The 23299-nt window shown below is 42.0% G+C and overlaps 1 protein-coding gene across 1 annotated transcript in view; it reads left to right on the top strand.

Annotated features, from left to right (window-relative positions):
* ADGRV1 (adhesion G protein-coupled receptor V1) overlaps positions 1-23299 on the top strand; it is a 1128533-nt gene that overhangs the window by 72760 nt on the left and 1032474 nt on the right. Inside the window, exons 6-9 of the mRNA XM_029573357.1 lie at positions 7204-7317; positions 14368-14933; positions 21292-21562; positions 22247-22576. Coding sequence (XP_029429217.1) covers positions 7204-7317; positions 14368-14933; positions 21292-21562; positions 22247-22576 — 1281 coding nt within the window. The remainder of the gene's footprint in view (positions 1-7203; positions 7318-14367; positions 14934-21291; positions 21563-22246; positions 22577-23299) is intronic.

Below are 23299 nucleotides of genomic sequence, written 5' to 3'. Positions count from 1 at the left end.
TGTCGTGTAGCCGGCGCACGCCGAGCCGCGCAGCCTGCCGCCGTTCCCTCCAAGGCCGCTCCGAAATCGGAGCGGCCTCGGAGGGAACTCGCTTTCACCCTCCCCTCACCTTCCCCTCCCTTCCTCTATCTAACCCACCCCCCGGCCCTATCTAGACCCCCCCCCCTACCTTTGTCGGGGGATTTACGCCTCCCGGAGGGAGAAGTAAATCCCAGCGGGCCGCTAGTGCGCCGAGACGCGACCTGGGGGCGGTTCCGGAGGGCACGGCCATGCCCCCGGACCGCTCTGGGCCGAAACCACGCCCCCGGGCCCGCCCCCAAAACGCCGCGTCCCGCCCCCAAAATGCCGCGCCGATCGGCCCCGCCTCCGACACGCCCCCCTCGAAAAACCCCGGGACTTACGCGAGTCCCAGGGCTCTGCGCGCGCCGGTAGGCCTATGGAACATAGGCGCACCGGCGCACAAGGCCCTGCTCGCGTAAATCCGGGCGGATTTACGCGAGCAGGGCTTTTAAAATCCGCCCCTATATTTATAAATGATATAGAAAGGAATACGACCAGTGAGGTAATCAAATTTGCAGATAATGCAAAATTATTCAGAGTAGTTAAATCACAAGCAGATTGTGATAAATTGCAGGAGGACCTTGTGAGACTGGAAGATTGGGCATCCAAATGGTAGATGAAATTTAATGTGGATACATGCAAGGTGTTGCATATAGGAAAAAATAACCCATACTATTGTTACTCAATGTTAGGTTCCATATTAGGAGTTACCACCCAGGAAAAAGATCTCGGCATCATAGTGGATAATACATTGAAATTGTCGGCTCAGTGTGCTGTGGCAGTCAAAAAAGCAAAGAGAATGTTAGGAATTATTGGGAAGGGAATGGTGAATAAAACAGAAAATGTCATAATGTCTCTGTATCGCTCCATGGTGAGACGCGGCGTTTTGGGGGCGGGCCCGGGGGCGTGGTTTCGGCCCAGAGCGGTCCGATATAGTTGCACTGGAGAAGGTACAGAGAAGGATGACCAAATGATAAAGGGGGTGGAACAGCTCCCCTATGAGGAAAGCCTAAAGAGGTTAGAGCTGTTCAGATTGGAGAAGAGACAGCTGAGGGGGGATATGATAGAGGTCTTTAAAATCATGAAAAGTCTAGAATGACTAAATGTGACTCAGTTATTTATTCTTTTGGATAATTGAAGGTCTCGGGGGAACTCCATGAAGTTAGCAAATAGCACATTTAAAAATAATCAGAGAAAATTAATTTTTACTCAACGTACAGTTAAGCTCTGGAATTTGTTGCTAGGGGATGTGGTTAGTGTAGCTGAGTTTAAAAAAGGTTTGGATGTGTTCTTGGAGGAGAAGTCCATTAAGTGCTATTAATCAAGTTGACTTGGGGAATAGTCACTGCTATTACTAGCAATATTAGCATGGGATGTGCTTAATGTGTGAGTACTTGCCAGGTACTTGTAGCCTGGATTGGCCACTGTTGGAAACAGGATGCTGGGCTTGATGGACCCTTCATCTGACCCAGTATTGCAATTTCTTATTTTCATATGTTTTTATGTTCTTATGCTTTCCACAGACAGCAACTGTAGGATGTATTTTCTGTGGACAAGCAGGGCAGAATTAGCCATGACTCATGGATAATGTCATTATCTGACAGCACTCTTTACTCTCATTGAACTTTTACTCTACTGAGCATGTACAGGAATTCCCATACAGGTGTTGCCTTGTGATCCCCCTCATTCTTTTTTTTTGTCCAAGCTTCAGCACTGACTTGTACCTTATTTTTCTCATATTTATGCTATTAATCATATATTTCATTTTTTCTGTGACTATATTGTTGGCTTGCTGCCTCGTTAGTCCCCAAACAGCACTTTTCAGTTTATAAAAAAAAAAAAAGAGAGTAAAAAAAGATTCTTCATAGAATATTTGGATACAAGAAACCCATAATGAGTGATTTCAAAGATTACATATGTGGTAGAAAGATGTCCATTACCGAAGGACATGATCTCTGTTATCATTTCCTTGGACCAGACCATGACCAGGCAAATTGATATCATTGTGGCCGCATATCTCCATAGTCACAGACATACAAGGCCTAGAAAATGGAAGAACTGCATAAGAGTGAAGATCCACAGTCAAACATTCTCCCAGAGCAGGACCTCTTTAAGCTCTCTGGGTATCGAATTGAGCAAGTGCTCAACAGATTTCCCCTGTCAGCAGAGCAGGCTAAGACTTCTGGTTCAAGTAAACCTAAAACTAAGAAAAGGAAGCCTTTTGCAGAACTGGCGGAACCTCTAGCTCCAAAAATTCAGTTGGTGCTGTTACTGCAGCTGCCGCATCTTCCTTCAGCTCCAGCACCATTGATGGACACAGCTCCAGCACCATTGATGTACAGGTCTCAGGTGCTGCTGAGGCATTGATCACTGCCACTGCTAATGCATATGGCTTTGTCAAAGCACAAAGCTCTGATGCATACGACCGCAATGCACTGAGCCTTGGTGCATGACACCAGTAATACTCCAAATGTCGGGACACACTGCTTCTGTGAGGAGCTGTGTGAGTCTTGGCACGGTCCAGTCTATGACTGAGTCCAAAACTCTACACAAAGACCAGGCTGCATCTGAAGTCAGGCAAGGACAAGACTGATGGCTTGAGGCAAGGCTGAGACTGAATCAGAGCTGAAGACTGCAGTGGAGCCTCAGGTGAAGACTGAAGCAAAGCTGAAGGCTGAGAAGATGGAAGCAGGCTGAAGAGCTTGATCAAGACAGAAGACTGAAACCAGAAGAAGCAGGAACCAGGAGACCACCTTGCTGAGGTAATGAATCCAAGTCCAGACAGGCTAAGTAGTCTTAAGTTTGTGACATCATGATCAGGGCAACTCTCCTGCCAGTATGCGCAGAATTGTGTGCACAGATGTGCTCGCATGCCCTAAGTGTCTCTTCGCCAGGTCCTAGTATCACATGCATCAGAGTGTCCAATGGTGCCTCTCTGCCGCATGGTGAACATTCACTGCCAAGGAGTCTGGGAAGATGGCTGAATTCTAACATCCCATCAACATGGCCATGGTTTTTACTTTCGCTTCTTCTTTATCCCCAAGAAAACTGGGGCTTGAGACCTATCCTGGATTTAAGAAGCCTGACGAATCTACAAAATGATCTCCCTTCAAACAATTCTCCACTTCATTCAGAAGAGATGATGGGTACTGTATGTACTCTGGTCAAGGTCATTGATGCTTAAATACCCATTCATCCCTCCCAATGGTTTTATCTATGCTTTGTGGTAGACTGTGCCAGTAATAAGAGTGGAGTAGTCCCCTTCGGACTCTCAGCGGCTCCAGGGTTCTTAACCAAATACCTAGCTGCAGTAACGGCAGACCTTTGTCATCAAGGCATCCAGGTGTTCCCTTACCTAGATGACTGGCTAGTGATTGTGACTTGTCAGTAAGGTATTCTAATCTCTGTACAGAATCTGATTCAACTCCTACAGTCATTAGGCTTCATAGTGAACTTCAAAAAATAAATTCTAGTTCCTATCCAAAGAATAAAATTCATAGGAGCATGGATAGATTCCTTGCAAGAAAAACCCATCCTCCTGTCAGATTGGTTGAATAGCAGTTTTTAAGATTTTTTTTTTTGTTACTATTATGGAGATCACTTTGATTTAATTTTAAGAAATATGATTAATCAAGTAATAATTTTAAATTCAATACTCTCAGAACCCATGTATATCAACTGCTGACTGTAGATCAGACAAAGCCAAGGACACTAATTGTTCTGGGACACATGGCAGCAGCAGTTCATGTAGTTCCACTGGCTCGCCTTCTCAAGTGACTCCTATAGTGGGGCCTCTGCTCTTAATGGGACCAATTAACTGTTCAGGATCTGATGCTAGGAGTTATCAATCTGATGTAAATCTGCTGTTAGTTAGACTGCGGAGTTAGCAGTCTGATGTATTCTGCTATCTGATGGGAGGAGCAATCAGATAGGAGTTAGCAGTCTATTAGGAAAGCTCTGAGTTAGAGCTGGGAGTAGCAATCTGTAATGAATCTCCTTGAGGAGTTGCAATCTGATATAGTAGTGGGTGGATCCCTGGACCGGTGGCAGATGACCACGCCCCCAGGAGGATATCCCGAGAGGGACCACCAGCTAGGCTTGAGTATGGAGACAGACACACAGTTCTTTTATTAAACAGGTCTTTGAAACCACCAGATGTGGCAGTAGTGAGCTGATATGCCCAGCAGGGCTGTAGTCCCTCAGGTACTGGAACAGTGATCCAGGATGGCTGAACTTTTGAGAAACTGTAGAAAGTGAGTAGGCAAAGTAGGCAGCATTCATGAACAGAACTAGATGACAAAACTCACATAAGGTCTCAAGGAAGCTCAGGTGCTGGAAAGGTTTAGGCCCTCGAGGAGCGAGTACCTGGTTCCAGGGAAAGCTCTGAGAGAGCGATGGTAACTCACAATTGTTTGTAGCAGCGATAGCTTCCAAGCAGTAGAGAATCTTCAGAGTGTCCAGGAACATGGGCCCTCGAGGAGCGAGTACCGGTTCCTATCTGTAATATGAAAGTAAAGAAAAGAGCGAGGCCCCCCGAGGAGCGGGTACCCCTGGTAAATCCGAGGAAGCAGAGAAGCTTGGGAGGTGTAGCCGAAGCAAACCCTTTCCCTTGTAACTCAACTCTCTATCTCTCTCTCTCTCTCTCTCTCTCTCTCTCTCTCCCTCCCTCCACCCCTCAATGCAATATTGGAAAATGAGGCCCTTTATCATGGCTCATTAAGTGAGAACCATGATCGCATCAATGGCTCATCCGAGAGTAGTACTATTGAAAAATTCTGCAAAGCTATGACTTGGTCATCAGTGCACATTTTCATGTCCCGTTACTGTCTGAACATTTTATCAGAAAGTGACAGTAAATTTGGGCAAGCAGTTTGTGTAGACTATTCACCTAGTAGTCCATGGTGAGGCCCAGGTTTTTGTATAGTAAACAACCCTCATCTTGGAACTTGCCATGTATCATGGCTAATTCAGCCCTGTTTGTCAACAGAGAAAGCAAGTTTGCTTAATGTAAATAGTGTTTGTCCATAGACAACACAATGGAGAGTTGACTACTTATCTAGACTTAGTTCTAATAGCAACTGAGGGGGCTCACAAGGAAACACCTATGTGGGAATTTCCACAATGCTCAGTAGAGCAAAAGCTCTGTGAGTTTAGAAGACTCTGTGTCATGCCAGTTCATCCTGCTGTCTACTGAAAATACAATTTTCAGTAAGCAGACTTGCTTTTCCCCTCTGCCTGGCAGTTCTCCTTATCACTCTAGCTATGGAAACTCCAGTCTTTACACAATGCAATTTTCCAGGACAGATGAAGAATAGGAAAATACCCCTCTCTTCCTTGAGACCCCCCTCTAGTTCTCAAGAATTCTTAGCAATCTCCCTGGACCCCAAAACTAGATCTTCTCATTCTTGAAGGCCTGGGCCATCCTGGCCTTGGGTCCCAGTCATCTTCCAAGGACAGGAGGCAGGACAGGCAGTCCTCTTCCATGGAGAGACAACCCCAGAGATTCTTTCTCTTAGAGAGGCCTGAAGAACTCTGAACCACAAGGGCTCAGGAGTTTTGTTAAATTCAAGATACCTCCCACTAGGACATGCCAACCATCTTCACAGCTCCTACTCTTGTACTCAAGGTCTGTTGAGATTCTAAGGCCTACTAGCAAGAGACAATTTTATGACCCTTCCCCCCCTTTCGATAAACATAATCTACATTTCCTATATCACATAATTATTTATATTTATTTATTGATTATGATTAATGATCCATTCAATTCAAAAATCTTGGTGGAGCACAATAAAACATTCATAATAAATTAGGCATAAAAAAATACATCACAGACAAAACAAATTCTCAAAACTTTAAAATGACACTGAGAAAAATTGCCTGGCAATTACTGAGAGTAATTGCCAGGTTCTTTTGGGTAATTGCCAGGTTCTTGTGGCCTGGTTTTGGCCTCTGTTGGAAACAGGATGCTGGGCTTGATGGACCCTTGGTCTGACCCAGCATGGCAATTTCTTATGTTCTTATGTTCTTATGCTGTTCCACAAAATACATCACAAGTGCCCCTTGCCAAATAATGATTTACGCTTTCAGCACTCAGCAGTACTTTTTAATTTTGTACGATGTGAGTTCTATATTTTAGTAAATTGGGGAGTAAAATGAAGTTACACAAGTAACTTTATTTGAATATTGAGCAGAACATACCTGGCTAAGTGTTCTGCTGAATATACACAGATAGCTTTAGGACAGATATTTTTTCATCTGGACTTACTCGACTGAATAGCAGCGTTGCTGGGACAAAGTGAAACCATATACTGGGAATGACCCCAGCATCCTATCTTTGTGGAGGTTACAAATTGCCTGGGAAAAATTTCAAATCTCAGGTTTTGTCTGGGTAACCCCAAACATTAGCCAGATAAACCTATTTGAATTTTGACTTCTCTGTGTGTTATAAGTCAACAATATATATTGCCTTTCCAATTATACTTCTTCCTTCCACTTCAGATTCTCTTTAGACTCTGGATGTCCGCCAAAGTGCCAGATTAAATTTAGTGCAATATTTAGCATGAGCAAAATGTATTGGAATATAAAATGTAATTAAAGATGACCATAAGCTGCTCTGGTAGGAGTAGCCTAGTGGTTAGAGCTAAGAGGCTGAGAACCACAGAAGCCAGGGTTCAAATCCCATTGCCACTCCTTGTGACCTTGGGCAAGTTACTTTACTCTTTATTGCCTCAGGTAGGAGCTTAGGGTGTGAGCTCTCTGGGAACAAAGGAAAATACCAACTGTACCTGAATGTAACTTGCCTTGAGCTAAAATGAAAAGGCATGAACTAAATAAACAACATAAAAATATGTATGCACTTCCTTATAACTATTCTTAGACTTGTAAAATATCTTCTTCTCTGATCCTGAGACAAGTGCCAGACAAATACACAGCCAGTAAGGGGAAAAGGGTCTGTTTTATTTCAGTGTTACAACACATTCCATGGTTTTATTTTTATAAAGAGGGAATCCCTTTTTTCATCTGCTTTCCAATGAGACTATTCAACCGGTTATGCAACTGTTTGCTTCCACTACCTAACAATAAGAAAAATTCTGAAGATTAAGACAAATCATGATTGACTGTTGTAAAACTCTCTTTGTGTAGATAGAAGGTGGTCCAAACCTCCCTGAAGAAGATCTGAGCCCAGTTAAAGCAAACCTCACCTTTCCTCCTGGCACAGCTTCATTGATTTATAATCTGACAGTACTTGATGACCAGGTAGGAGCTGTTTTTTTTTTTTTTTTTTTAATTTCATATTTTTTAATTTTCAAAGGGTTTAGGAGCCTAAGTTTGGGCCTGATGTAATAAGACATGATTAAAATATGTACGCTGAATTTCAGTGCACGTTTTCTTTACTCATGTGCTACAAAAAGACTTAGCTCCCGATGCAATAAGCTAATACTATATTAATGCATGAGAAGTTTAGAAAAGCACATGTAAACCTGAAAATGTGCATAAAAATGCTTAGTGCACAGAAACCATATTTTCTGTACAGATAGCATTGTTTGTGTGCAAATCATATTTTATGCATATAACATGATATATGCTTTTTTTAAATAGTACAAATGGCATTGCAAGCATTCATGAAACTAACATGGATGCAATTTCACAGATTCAAGTTTAAACCTATTTGCACTTTATACATGTAAACATTGTTTTATACAGTATAAGGAAGAGAAGGTTAAAAGTGTTTGCACTTGACACATGTAAAACGTTTTAAAAATGTTAAACTGGTTGTAGTAAAGCACTGCATACATTTTCACTGATTCTATGCACATGGATGCACGCTTCTTTCTCCCATTCCTGATTTTCCACCCTGAAAATGTTTGCTCAGCATTTGCACTTGAAACAGATAAAGCCAAGACTTGCAATACAGATTGAAGCAATGGCATGAACTGGTTCAGTTTTCTTTTCCAGTAATCATGAACAGCTAAATCAGTGTTATCAGGAATAGATTCAGAATGGTACTCTTCAAACTGTGCTTCTGTTTTTTTCTTCTTTGAAAAGTGATAGAATAAAAACTTGACATTTTCAAACTTTGCTGGAAATTCCAACTTTCAAAGTGGATCAATACCACTATGTTGAACTACAAGTTTTAAAGATCATATGTGAACTTGAAATGTTTCTGGCCATGGATGAATGCCATTTGGCACAAGTTACAGGTCCAATAGCTGTTCAGATTCTTCATGGATTTTGCTGTTAAATAGGATGCTTGTTGACAATTAAAAACTTGATGTATGAAAGAACATTAATCTTTGAGTAAATCACTGTCTTCAAGTTTTCACTGAGAAATATAAGGCAAACATAAGAAATATACTAGAATAATCTGTAACCTTTGGGTGGGATGGATCCTTTTACTTGCACCCAGGGACGCATAGGTCCATCTTTTTTCTTTTATGCACAATATTCCTTCAGTGTCTCTTAGTCTCTCCTTCACCCCATCAGAGAGCTTCACTTTCTGTGTTCCAGGATTCCAATGTAGGGGCGAACAATAGTTCTTATACCTGTCTCCTTTTTGCAATAAGCCCCTTCCCTGTCCCTTGTACACAGCACTGATAATTAACGTTGTCTCTGCAACCAATAAATACACATGAGAAAAATGATGGTTTCCAGCATCTTTACTGATAGTTGATTAGATGACGGAATGATATTTACACTGCAATTTCATTTCTCAGTTCAAGCCAATAAATAATAAAACAGCAGAAAGATTTGATAAACTTGTGACTCCACTTCTTTAGCAAAGTCTCTAGTTCCACTGGAAGCACTTTATTTTCACTGAATTCCTTCTTTTATTCAATTCCTTCGCTATTATGATTCCTTGGATTGAATTTAATTCAATCCTTCTTCATGCCCATTTAAACTCGCCACTCTTCCCACTGAAGGTGGTTAGAATATAGTCCCAATAGTTTATTAGAACTTAGTCCCAGATTTAATACTCTTCCAAGCTTCTATTTAATTCTTTAATTCCTTAGGCAGCATAAGGTGGGCATCTTACTCTCCCTTATGTTAATACTCCATAAAGCAGCAATAAAGTTCTTGTTACCTTTACTTTCTATCCTTGAGTTTCCTTCCTTTAATGTCACTTGATGGGATCCCCTCTTCCAGATGAATTCCTGCACACTTCTTTTTTTATTTCAGAATGAAATATGCTTCTCTCTAAATGGTTTGATTACTGAGTCCTGGATACCAAGAGCCATCAGTTCCCAGTGGAACAAAAATAGTCTTTAAAGGGGAAAACTCAAAAAAGAAGCAGGAAGAGTGAATAAAAATTCCTTGCCTTCAAACAGAGGAGATAGTGTAAAAAGAGAGCTATTTCAAAATATGCTTCCTCTGTATCACACCATTGTCAGGTGTATCCTCTAAAGGAGAGATAGCACCTGCAGATCTTCCTTACTCCAAATCCAGCTTTGAACACAGGGTTGCCCCAATCCACTGTAACAAGGGGGAAAACTTGCTCCCACAGAAGAATTCTCAAAAACTGGCTTGTCTAAAGCAAGCTTAAGGGGTGGATAGATGAGTCTATGGGAGGCTGACCTCCTAAATGGGAAAATTTCCCCACTCGCTTCCAGATGAATTCCTGCCATGTGACAGGGACCGGCCAATGGCACCAATAGCCCCTGTCACATGGTAAGGGCAAAGGGCCACCGGTGCCATGTTGTTTACTGGCAGCCGACGGCCCCGAGAGCGGGAGAATGCTCCCGGGACCCCCGCTGGACCACCAGGGACTTTAGGCAAGTTTTGGGGGGGGAGGGGGGTCGGGAGGATGGGGAGCACATATTATCTAAGAATGTCAGCTGAGATGAATACCAGAAGCGTCTCCATGCAATGGCCTATTCAAAATTGCTTGGTAATCATCCAGTCCTTAGTATCATCATTAAAAGCGACAAGTTTTCTGTGAGTTTAACAAATTAAATGTTCACAATTGGTTTATGATTTACACATTTGGAGACATTTGAAACTGGCTTTTAGAAAGTAGGTGTCACTCCTTTCACTCAAAGAACCATTCACTATCTTCAGCATATAGGCTATCATCTCTTCAAGTAAAGACTGCTTCAACTTAGCCAAGCAAGGGTGCAATAAACACTGAGTCAACCTGGTTTTATTTATAACTTTCTTAAAATCTGGAAGAGTTAATGCACTACAATCATCTTGAATATATGAGGGTAAATTTTCTATAGCTTCAGATCTACCAATGAAAAAATAATTGATTTTTTGCTGCCTCAAAGTCCACGTGTATTTTCACAACATAAAATCATGGCTCCCCTCCTTAAAAAGAGACACCCTGGGTTGGAATTTCAGAAGTGTTTGTAAACTATGTACATACATTTTAAATTTCAAAAATGTGTGCGCATAATCAGCAATGCTACTCCTGTACATAATTTATGCCTTCATTTAAAGTAGCATAAGGTAAGTATGTACCTTTTATCCGTATAACAATTGAATATTCAAATACCCATAAATTAGGTGAGCACTTGGGTTTTAATATAAGATTGGTTTGTGCAGGCTTAAAAGGACACACATAACTTTTTAAATTAGGAGCACTAGTGAAAAATGTACCCTCTGATACCCAGTTCCTTTTTCTTTTCTTTTTTTTTAGTTGGATTTACCTCAGTAAGAGTGGATTTTAAAACCCAGTTACTGGTGATTATTAATCCCTGGAGGTGCTACCAAGGACCCCATAGGATCTTGGTGGAGATAAACATAAACTAAAAAAAGATTGGCCATTGAAAATGCTGCAAATAAGTAGTTAAGGCTGAAACACAACTTCTGATTTTAGCTCTGTTAAACTTTTGAAAAATTCATACTGACAAACTCTAGTTCATAAAGGTTATTTTTTTTTAATCTATTGGGTAGATTTTCAAAAGATCTAAGCCACCTAAAGGCCTGATTTACTAAAGTTTTTCTCCCATTCTGTGTCTATGGGAAAATGCTTAGTAAATAAGGCCCAAAGTTTGGAGTTGTGTAGTTAGATCCCTCTGGTTAACAATTTTTCTCCTGAGTAGTAGTAGTAAATATAACTTCTTAATTTCTGCCTAGTAGACATTCTAGGGGGAAGGGTAAGGTTGGGGGAGTGAACTTAGGGGGTCATTTTTTATCCCTATCGCACGCGAAAAGGGACTAGATAGATAGGGGCGGAGTCAGGGTGGCGTCGGCACCAGAAGAGGAGGAGTTGGGGCAGTGTCGGGGTGGACGCCACGGAAACTTTGCTGGCGGTGAAAAGGTAAGACCCCTTATTGCCGCCAGTAGTGCGCCCAATAGCACCACCTTTCACAATGGCGCTATTGGGTGTGAAAGTCGGCAGTGATAACACTGCGGTGGTGTGATCGCTACCGGCTTTTGCAGGCCCGCCCCCCGCTTCACCCCCCCACGCCCCGTTACCGCGCGATTCAGAGAGGTGCGCGAAGATAGAAAATCCAGCCCTAAGCCGGCTAATATTAACTAAGTTGGGAGGCTATCCCTGTGCTCGGGGACAGCTGACTTAAATTTAGCTGGCTATGTTTTCTGGCTAGATTGAAAAAAAATTTCAACTGCAATTTAGCTGTCTAGGTTATAGTTTAAAATGCACTTATTCTTAGCTGGCTAAAACATAGCCAGCTAAGTCACCAATGCAGGCCATTTTGAAAATTGGTCACATTGTGTTTACCTTAGTAAATGTAATTAAGGTCAAGGTGAGAGATTTCATTCAAGCCTGGTTAAATTCTTTGGAAACTGAACTGAGTCCTGATTGAGGTTACAAATGTATGAAAGTTTCAAGGTCAAACTTGAACCAAGCAAATTTTAGTGTGCTTTGCATTCACCAGAATTTGGGGATTTTCTCCAGATTTCACTAGGGAAATTTGGTGAAGCTTCTCCAATGAGTCTGAGAAAAATCAACCAGGTCTGATGTGGATTTGATGCTGATTTGCTATTTAACAGGAATCCATTTTGAATCTATCCACTGCGGATACCTCAAACTGAGTAAATTTGCCTTGAACTCCAGTGTAGATTCACTAATTTGAGGAAAACCCATCGGAGTTTAATTTTTGAAAGCAAACCTTATGTGAGGTTATCAAACTAGTTTGAAAACTGTTTTTATAAGTTCTCACATATTTTATTGGTATTAAAAATACTAAAAGCAATAAGATTGATGAGAGATGTTGGCTTATCTGTACAAGAAATGTAAATATTACATGCATATTTTCTATGCAAGGCATATCAAGGTTCAAGAATGTGCCTACAAACATTTGTAAACTCAAATATAAAGTGTCCGTATATTTTTACTCAGTGATATATTGAATACTTGGGGGAAAAAACCTCTCCTGATTCCTATACACTACTTATAATCACAAAACTTATAAACAACAATTTTTAAAGGGGGAAGTGGAATGTTTCATAAATTTTTCGGGCATTACTGGCTTGTAATGCCTTTAATGATTTAATCATAAACTTTCCACCTCCGACCTTATTTGATTTTTTTAAAGTTTATAGAGTGCGCTATAAAATCTTTGGGAGATTGGTTGCATGTCTAAATTGTAATGATAATACCGACTTATGTGGGAAACCGTTTTTAAAAGTCCACCCAACAAGGCCTTGTTTCTGACCGTGTATCTGTCTTTCTTCAGGGGATGTCAATGGACTTAGGGGCGGATTTTCAGAGCCCTGCTCGCCTAAATCCGCCCAAAACCGGGCGGATTTAGGCGAGCAGGGCCCTGCGCGCCGGTGAGCCTATTTTACATAGGCCTACCGGCGCGCGCAGAGCCCCGGGACTCGCGTAAGTCCCGGGGTTCTCCGAGGGGGGCGTGTCGGGGGCGGGCCCGGTCGTCGCGGCGTTTCGGGGGCGTGTCGGCAGCGTTTTGGGGGCGGGTACGGGGGCGTGGCTACGGCCCGGGGCGTTCCGGGGGCGTGGCCGCGCCCTCCGTACCCGCCCCCAGGTCGCGGCCCGGCGCGCAGGAGGCCCGCTCGCGCGCGGGGATTTACTTCTCCCTCTGGGAGGCGTAAATCCCCGGAGAAAGGTAAGGGGGGGGGGGTGTAGACAGGGCCGGGCGGGTGGGTTAGGTAGAGGAAGGGAGGGGAAGGTGAGGGGAGGGCGTTAGAGGATTCCCTCCAAGGCCGCTCCGATTTCGGAGCGGCCTTGGAGGGAACGGGGGTAGGCTGTGCGGCTCGGCGCGCGCCGGCTATACAAAATCGATAGCCTTGTGCGCGCCGATCCAGGTTTTTAGCAGATACGCGCGGCTCCGCGCGTATCTACTAAAATCCAGCGTACTTTTGTTTGCGCCTGGAACGCAAACAAAAGTAGGCCTATTTGCGGAGTCTGAAAATCCGCCCCTTAATGAATAGTCGGAATTACTTATCTTAAGACTGGTTACTGAAGACTCTCGCTGGTGGTTGAACTGCTCCTATGTTATCCGTGCTGTCGCTTCCGTGAATCGTTGTCCATTGAAGATGATGGACAACGATTCACGGAAGCGACAGCACGGATAACATAGGAGCAGTTCAACCACCAGCAGTTCAACCACCAGCGACAGCACGGATAACATAGGAGCAGTTCAACCACCAGCGAGAGTCTTCAGTAACCCGTCTTAAGATAAGTAATTCCGACTATTCATTAAGTCCATTGACATCCCCTGAAGAAAGACCGATACACGGTCAGAAACAAGGCCTTGTCGGGTGGACTTTTAAAAACGGTTTCCCACATAAGTCAGTATTATCATTACAATTTAGACATGCAACCACAGCAATCAATCTCCCAAAGATTTTATAGCGCACTCTATAAACTTTAAAAAAATCAAATAAGGTCGGAGGTGGAAAGTTTATGATTAAATCAGTTTAAAAGCATTACAAGCCAGTAATGCCCGAAAAATGTATGAAACATTCCACTTCCCCCTTTAAAAATTGTTGTTTATAAGTTTTGTGATTATAAGTAGTGTATAGGAATACAGGAGAGGTTTTTTCCTCCAAGTATTCAATATATCACTGAGTAAAAATATACGGACACTTTATATTTGAGTTTGGAATATTGTCGATATTGTACAGTGTCTCGGAAGTACATTTTGGAGGTGTATAGATTTTTGGTTTGTTACAAACATTTGTAGGCATGTAATATTTGCCTCGGCTACAGCAGATAAGTGCTAAGATAGTTAAGGTACCCATCGTACCCTCCATCATTTGCTCATAATTAGAACATGTGTATGGGCCTATGCAAGGAAAAAAATTCTGTAGTGACATTGTTTTGCACTAATTTAACTTTACGTTGATCACAATTTTGGATATATATATTTTTTTTTTCAGATACCTGAAAATGATGAACTTTTTAGCATTCTGTTGAGCAATGCAGTGGGAGGTGCTGAAATCAATTCTTCAAGAAACACAGTTCAGATTAACATTAGGAAAAATGACAGTCCAGTGCGATTCATTCAGAGTTCTTATCTGGTGCCTGAAAGAGAACATACTGTAACAATTCCAGTGACTCGTGGGAAGGATGAGAGTGGTGCAGTCATTGGCCCTGATGACTCTGCAGTGTCCATCAGATATGCCATCCTGACTGGGAATTCAACAGCACATGCACAGCTTGACTTTGACTTTCTCGATCTTCAGCCAAATGCAACAATTGTCATTCCTCCTCAGGTTTATGAATCTGCTATTAGATTTCAAATCATTAATGATGACATTCCAGAAATAGCAGAGTCTTTTCAGGTTATGCTTCTGGAGAATACTTTGCAAGGAGATGCTGTTTTGCTCAGTCCATTTATTGTGCAAGTCACTATTGAACCCAATGACAAACCCAATGGCGTGCTGTCAATCAGTAGTGCTGCTCTTGCACAGGCCATTATCTTAGATGAAGACCAATTGTCAAGGTAGGTTTTGATCAGTAATTACAAAGTTTTCTTATATGATGTCTAGTGATGGAACCATGCTTATTTGCTTTCTTTAGGAAAGCAGAATGTGTATTAACCATAAAGAGTAGGTGGTGATATTCCATTTTCAATTTGCGTATATTTTTTGCTTATTTCCCAGTGGCTCATGGGATTTGCAGAGGAGTAGGTTTATGCATTTCAAATATAAAATAAGAATAAAATATCAAATGGATTTACCTATTTTCCATATATGCTTTTGAATATTGTCCGGCACATGATGGGATCAACTTTATATTACTATGTAGAGTAGATTAAAAGTAAGGCTTTTAATTTTTTTCTTTTTATACAGTATTATAGGTTTTATAACAGTGTCTTAATGGACTTATATATTATTTTGTAGGTCAGTTTTCAGCAATTAATTTCTCCTTCTGGAGCTGAGGTTTGCAGCCAAATATACTGAATAGAGACCAGTTAGAATATGTTTACATTATGCAATGTTAGCATGTAACCTGCACACAGCTTGTAAACTAATAGACACTACATGTAGCCCATATAATACCTTGGATTTTCTAATGTATATAATTACTTAGGTTCTTAGGGTGAAAAACATACAGATGACAATTCAGTTCAAACTTATTTGAAGTGCTGAACAGCTATCTCTGTGTGATAAGATGTATGAAAAGAAAACAAACAGAAAACACAGTGCATCTCTAGCCAGTTCTGTAGCATTGTGAAAGAAAACTGCCAACTTTAAATATGATAATCAATGATCATTTTATTTTTAGTTTTGAAATACCATATGTAACAAATATGATGGAAACTACATTGTCAGAGAAACAGATAAAGAAAATTATATAAAAAAGCCAAGATCAATTATTCATAGCGATCACCGATCAGTGCAAAAATAGCAACAAAAATAAAAAATACTACCAGAGATTAAAGAACAAAAATAAAGTCAAAATTCCACTTCCAAGAGCCCCAAAGATTAAACAAAGTAGAGAGACTACAGCTCAAAAAGATCCACCCCTTTATCCCCAGAGTAAAACCTACAAAGTCAAAAAAAGAAAAAAGTAGCCACAGAGCCAAAAGGACCAATCCCACTAAACTACTCTAAAGAAAGCAACCTCAGAAACATGCTCAGTATTAAATGACCAGACAGAAGGACACATAATCCCCCTCAAGCACCTCCAGGCCTCGACCACGTCCCCGGGCCAGCGCCACGTCACTCGTGGCCCGCCCCCGAAACGCCGCGTCACTCGCGGCCCGCCCCCGACACGCCCCTCCATGCAAGCCCCGGGAATTACGCGCGTCCCGGGGTTTGCGTGCGCCGCCGAGCCTATGCAAAATAGGCTCGGCGCGCGCAGGGGGGGTTTGGGGTAGGTTTTCGGGGGGTACGCGCATATCGTACACGCGTACCTCTTTGAAAATCTACCCCTATGGATATATTTTTCCAGAAAATCATTTTTTGGGTTATAGACTCTTCCCTCTCGTTACCTTATTTCCTGACGAAATAATCCAACACATATAAAACAGACATATACACTATAGCTGTGGTTTCTTACTAATCCCTGGGACAGTTTTACGTTACATCACAGCAAATTCAGTTCCATGCAGTTAACTCACAGTCTGCTTTGGCCTGGACACATTAGCAACAAGTAGCCATGCCCCCACTGGCTACCAGACAAGGCCCAGGATTTCAGCTGCAGCGCAGCTCATGCACAACTCTGTGGCAGGGATCCAACAACATTGCCCTCACAACTGCCACCTCACTGCATTCTGCTACCTTGGGGGCCCAGCTTACAGAACACAAATACAACAGGTCTGAGCAATGAAAGTTACCGTGGACATCCAGGGTCGAAGATTTTCAGATAAAGAGCACTAGGTACCAAATTGCACCAAAAGCATGGCCACAAAACCTGCCAATCAAGCAGGCTGTTCAAAATTCTTTCAGAAATAATCAGGTTCTTCTCCTGGGGCCATTTTAAATACAACTGGTGACAAGGAAGGTGGCTTGGTCACAGCGGAGTGCAGGGCCTGTGCTACCTGAGTTAGCATTGTGTTCTGCTGCATGTTGTTCTCACAGCGCCTGCTACTGGTCAGTTTGGGTTTGCAGGGCATTCTGCAGTTGCTGCTAACCCTTAACCAGGACCTGGATCATTTACTCCATCTTGCCTGCATTCCTAGCTGTCTCCAAACTGGGTATCTCTCTGGGGAAAGGAGAGGGGAAAAACAAAACAACAAAAAAAAAAAAACCTGCTGGCCTGTCTAACCCTGACTATACAGGCAGGCTACCCCTTTGGCCTGTTGTACTTTCTCTGGGTAAGTGGAACTGGGAGGCCCCAGGAAAAAGAGAAAAAAACCCTCTGCAGGTATTTTTTTTTCTCTGCTGCTGCTGCAGTTGTAGGCTCCTGCCCATACTTCCTGCCTAGGCAAAGATCCCACTGCTGCCACTATATGTGATAATGTGGGCAATAGTGGCTTGTGAAACAGCCAGGAGGAATGAGGCAGAATCTGGCCTTTTCCTTCTGTGCAAATTTATTTACAGTGCAAAACTAAAACTGAATGTAAATGCAGATCACCTTGCAGCTCTGACACAAAGCACCATCAAATATAGCAGTTTTAGCATAGGGTTTTTTTAAAAATTATTTTTATATACCGACATTCGATCTCAATTGAGATATCAGACCGGTTTACATTCAGGTACTGTAGGTATTTTTCTATCCCCAGAGATTGCGTTCTGCCTGTTCCCCGGGGCCTCTCTAACCCTTCTGGGTCCTGTCGTCTTATGCTATGCTGAAGGGATCCTCTCTGGGGTTAGAATCCTTTGCTGGTTTGGGACTTAAGGAGGATCCAGCCAGATAGTTGTGGTTGGTTCCTTAAGGTGGTCTGAAGGAGTTTCCTGTAGATTCCCTCACAGCCATATATATAAAAGTTATTACTGTATTAACAAAGAATTATATGCATATCAGACTCATTCATAATATATAAAATGTATTAAATAATGCTTACTGATATAAACTGAATACATAGAAGTACAACTGTAAATATGCAGGAATGTATTTATATTCAGTAACTTCCATAGCATAATACCAGCAACCATACAGTTGTATCTGTTTGGATCTGGAGTGACTAGGTGCCATGGACTAGTGGGGGGGTGGGGAGAGAGAGAGAGACTGGTAGAGGGAGAAAGAGAGACAGACTGACAGATGGACTGGTGGAGGAAGAGATAATCAGACTGGTGGAGATGGAAAGGTGAAAAAAGAGAGAAACTGACCAGAATGGACTGGTGGAGGGAATGGGGGAGAGAGATTGGCAAAAATGGAATGATAGAAGGAGAGAAAGAGAGATACTGGAGGAAGAGATAGAGAGTGTTGGGGATGGACTGGTGGAGAGATATAGATAGACTGGTGGAAATGTTCTGCAAATATTACATCAGGCCCTACAACACCAATATACCTCTTATTAGGAAAACAGAACAAGTTAGGATGCTATAGATCCCTATACAAAAACTACTAGCTAGCAAAGTGCCTTACCTCATTCACACAATCAGAACACAGATGGGACTCTCTCGCAAAATACAGAATAAAGAGATCATAAAGTAGAAATACAAACGTGCAGACAAAAACTGAACTGGAAACCACATAAAGACAGACTCTGTATGCAGTGCAACAGTGGAAAAACAGAATCACCATTTCTCATAAAACATCAAACAATGCAATCAAGAACTCTAAAATATCAATCATAATAGCAAAACCATACTAATAAAAAGAATAAATATTTCAGAACAGCTGATTAATGCAATAACATCCAATAATTGAAAACTCATAAAAATTATTACAAATTTACCAAACACCAATAAAATATTTCAAAACAGCAGACAATCAAATAACAAAAATTAAAACTCATAGAGGTAAAATTTCTTACACTTGCCATACCTGGGAATTTTTGATTTCCAGTCAGCGAGATGGGGTGGGGTGAGGGAGTACAAACTTTATCCTCTCTTTGTCATATACACATTCTGTAACTCTCACATGCTTATTCTGTCACACACTCTCTCACTATACAGGCTGTCATTGTTACAGGCTCCCTCACACACAACATATGAAATTGGCTACTTATAATATTTATGTCATGATGTAAACCGTTGTGATCTTCACTTGGCATGAAAGTATATAAAATGGCTAAATAACTGTTCTCAACCCCACAGACTCCCTCTCATATACACACACACACACACACACACATGTTGTCATACACATACATACATTCCTATAAGCTCCCTCACACATGCATTGATTTCAACCCCACGGCTCTCTCTTTCTCATTCACACACATAGGCTCCCTCTCTAATGCACACATTCTCCCCCACGGGTTATCTTACACACACACAGAAGCTCATAGGCTCCCTCACACTGACACTCACTCCCATGTGCTTGTGCTCTCTCTCTCTCTCTCACACACACACACACACACACACACACACACATATATATATACACTCTCACTCAGAGCCTTCCCCTTTCTTCTGACATCTTTTCCAGCCGCTATGGGATCTGGTCCTGTCAGGCCTTTTCTTTCACTGGTGCTACCACAGGCCTTTTCTTTTACTGGCACCGGCAGCTGCTCTTTTCTCATAGCAGTGAAGCCCACAGACCCACTGTTTGGGTCTGGTGGAGCCCAGGTTGGGGACCACTGTGCTAGAGGAAGGAAATGAAGAACTGAGGTAACCTGTGGTAATTTTGATATAATATTTCTGCACAGGGGCAATCTGCACAGACTGTCAGTTACAACCCTAAACTCCTTGCTGGGCAGACTAGATAGACCTTTTTGGTTTTTATCTACTGCCATGTACTATGTTATTATGTAATCAGATCAGCTTTTTCTAAGGAAAACAGTACTCGTTTTGACTGTCTTTCCTGTACCATTGGTTCACTGTGTGACCTTCCTTGAACTGTTTCTAATGCTTGTGAATTCTTTTTGAAGATGGGGAGTTTCCTTTTGAAAACTGGGGATGCAGGGCAAAAGCCAGTCCTTTTTGTTCCTGCTTACTTTTCATCTGCAGGTGCAAAGTATGCACGAGGCTTTCAAAATGAAATCTCTGCATTTATTTTCCCCTCCCCAGCCTAGCCCTGCTTCTTTTTTCTCCGCAGGTACAAGTATTGCATGTGGTTCACGGCACAAGCACCTTTACCTTCCATGGTGGGAAATAGTTATTTTCAAAAGGGCCTTTATGTGTTTACTCACATAAAAAAAATGTGAAACTTACCCTCCCTGAAAACTGGCCCCCTTTCAGCCGGCTTTTCTTTTATGCTTTATTATTTTCTTTTAGGATTCTTATCAACACATGCAGAAAATGATAATCCCCACATAATGTAGATTTTAGAGAAAGCAAAACAAAAGCTTCTGAAAGGGATCTCCATGTCTGTCTGTCTCTAAATATCCGAATCTGGCTATTGTCTCTTCCTCTCTCCTCTTTGACTATCTTTCCTTTCTTCCCTCCTGGACCATGGAGGCCCTCTCTCCCTCCTCCTCTCTCTACCTCTGTCCATGATTCCTGGGGGGTCCTCTCCTTCTCTCCCTTGATAGGGCTGCCATCCACTCTCACTCCCCTTATCCAGGTCAGTCATGGATTCCTGTCCTCATCTGTATCTTCCATTTCTTCATTCCTGTCTCTTTCTATCCCCTTATAATGTCAACCCCTGTCCCATTTCCTCCCTTTGAGCCATTCTACTTGCTTTTTTTGTGCGGCACAGCTCTCCTCCTCTCTCTGACAGACTAGTGGCAGAGCAAGTGGCAGTAGTGGTGAACGTTTCTCACCGCTGTGATAACCCAGCGTTCCTCTGCTTTCCTCTGGGTGCAGCAGAGGCTGCAAAGGTTCTCACAGCTACATTTGGCCTCCCTCTCTCCTCCAGCTTAGCATGCAGCACAGCAGTTTGAAGCTTCTCCTGAGTGTGAACAAACCCTCTCTGTCCCTCCTCCTCCTGGCCTGCAGCAGTGTGTTTTTGGGGGCCATAATAGGCCCCGCTCTCATTCTCCTGGCCTGTGGCAGCAGCTGAGCTACTCACAAGTAGCAGCGGCCCGCTTATTTTCTCCCTGGCTAAACTTTCTTGCATGCTTCTGGAGGACCCCCTGGGATGGTCTTTTGGACCCCAGGTTGGGAACCACTGTTCTAGCCCTATAAGCTTCACCCAAAAAAGCTTTTTTTATTTGAACTCTTTTTTTTTTTTTCCCTCCCCCAGAGATTTTGTATGCTACCAAAAAATTGGGACCAAAATATTGTGTGGCAATTCCTGATCCAAAGAAATCTGAGTTATAAACTGAGTATGTGCCATGATATCTCTCTTGTTCTTGGTTACAGATTTGAAAGCATCAGCGTTGTAAGGAATGGGGGAACACATGGCAACGTCTCAGTAAGCTGGGTCATTTCACGCAACAGTACTGATCCCTCCCCAGTGACTGCAGACATTGTACCAGCAACAGGGGTGTTGCATTTTTTTCAAGGGCAAATGTTGGCATCGATTCCTCTTACTATAATTAATGATAACTACCCTGAGGAGGCAGAAGCGTACCTACTGCAGATTTTGGGGCCCACAGTAGAAGGGGGTGCAGAAGTGGGAAAACCGGCTGAGGTAAGGAGAACATGGTAGGACTTGAAGGTATACAGCTGATGTTAGGAAATACAGTAGAACATAGGCAAGTTATCTCATCTGACTGATGATTGGGATGAAATCCTGGTTGATGTTTTACTACAGTGAATGGAGTATGGCATGAGTGATTTTTCTGCATTAAAATGTCAACAAGTAATGGCCTATAAAGATCAGAGTAAGTTATCTCAGCAGTTAGAGAAATGGTGCTGGCACGGTGTCTTGGAGAAGTCACTTGACAGTTAAACAAAATTATTGATTCACCCATTTGTTGTGTATTTAATTCCTCTGAAGGCATTTGCATTTAAAATGTGTGCCTGCTCCTCCTGTGTGGCCGTGCCTTCATTTATGAGTGCCGGTGTAGCTGGATTCTGATACACTGATGGTTATTGGAATCCCTTGCAGACTTCATGATGACATCTGAAAGAGCGGGATATTTCTCAAAGCAGGTAGTGGGGTCAGACTGAAAGGTGCATAACATTGTACCCCCCCAAATGTGTTAAAATATTTGTAACAAAAAGGAAGGAGACTTGGAAATGAGACCAGAACAGAAGAAGCAGTGCAGGAGACACGCACGTTGATGTTGTGTCTTCTCTACTGCGCAGATAGCACTCGTGCTTTCAATAAAGCTAACGTACAAACTCTAATCCCGTGCTTCTTATTTTGCAGCTTCTCTTCTACATTCAGGATAGTGATGATGTTTATGGTCTAATAATGTTTCACCCTGAGAAACAGCAGAGAATTGAAAGTAACCCAGGGGAACGTTTCCTATCCCTGACATTTCTAAGGCAAGGAGGGAAAAAAGGAGACGTTAGATTGATTTATAGTGCGTTGTATATTCCTGCTGGAACTGTAGATCCTGTGAGAGCAAAGGATGGTGTCCTCAACGTTTCCAGAAGGAACAGTGTTCTCTTCCAAGAAGAGCTTTCGCAAGTCGCAGTAAAGCTTCCAATAAGAAATGATGCGTTTCTTCAAAATGGGGCCCATTTTCTCATACAGGTACCTTTTCTCTTGGCTATGTTTTTGCTTGCTTGTAAAGAAGACCAAATGGATGAGTAATTTAACGTAGTGCTTCATTAAACGAGAAACCGTTTTAATTTATTTTTTTTATTGTTTCATTTGAGCTTGCTAAGCATTTGGCACTTATTTTTTTTTAGTTCTAGCTTTGAAAGTTTTTCATTTTACTTTGCTTCATTTCTTTAAGCACTGTCTAATTATATGTACAACAGTGTTAAAGTAGCAGATATCCTACTATACCAATTAGAAAACAAAACAAATTAATGCTTTGGGGTTTTTGATGGTATAAAATAGTATTAAACACATTTATAGTAGTTGTTTAATTTCAGTGCAGTACTTTTGTGTTCAGACCGGGACAAAGGTAGCCAGGTACACACATCCAGTTCCAATAGAGTTAGGCAAATCAGAGTACAGAGCAGGCTTTAAGAACTTTAAAAAGTTGCTATACTGGGTCAAACTGAGGGTCTGACAAACCCAACATCCTGTATCTAGCAGTAACCAATCCAAGATACAAATACCTGCCAAATATCCAAACAGTAAATAAATCCCATAATACTAATGATAGTGAGAAAACAGTCTTGTTCTTAAATCAGTGCTTGCATGGGATGTCTGGCTGGTTAAGAGAGAACAAGATGTTTTTAAATTTTTAAAAAACTGAGATGTTATGGGTAGTCCTGGACAATTATCGAAAAACCCCAAATTTTT

Source organism: Rhinatrema bivittatum, chromosome 1 (genome assembly GCF_901001135.1).
Source record: "Rhinatrema bivittatum chromosome 1, aRhiBiv1.1, whole genome shotgun sequence".
Taxonomy (NCBI): Eukaryota; Metazoa; Chordata; class Amphibia; order Gymnophiona; family Rhinatrematidae; genus Rhinatrema; species Rhinatrema bivittatum.
Note: the sequence above shows the minus strand (reverse complement) of the source record. Positions and strands in the feature narration are given on the sequence as shown.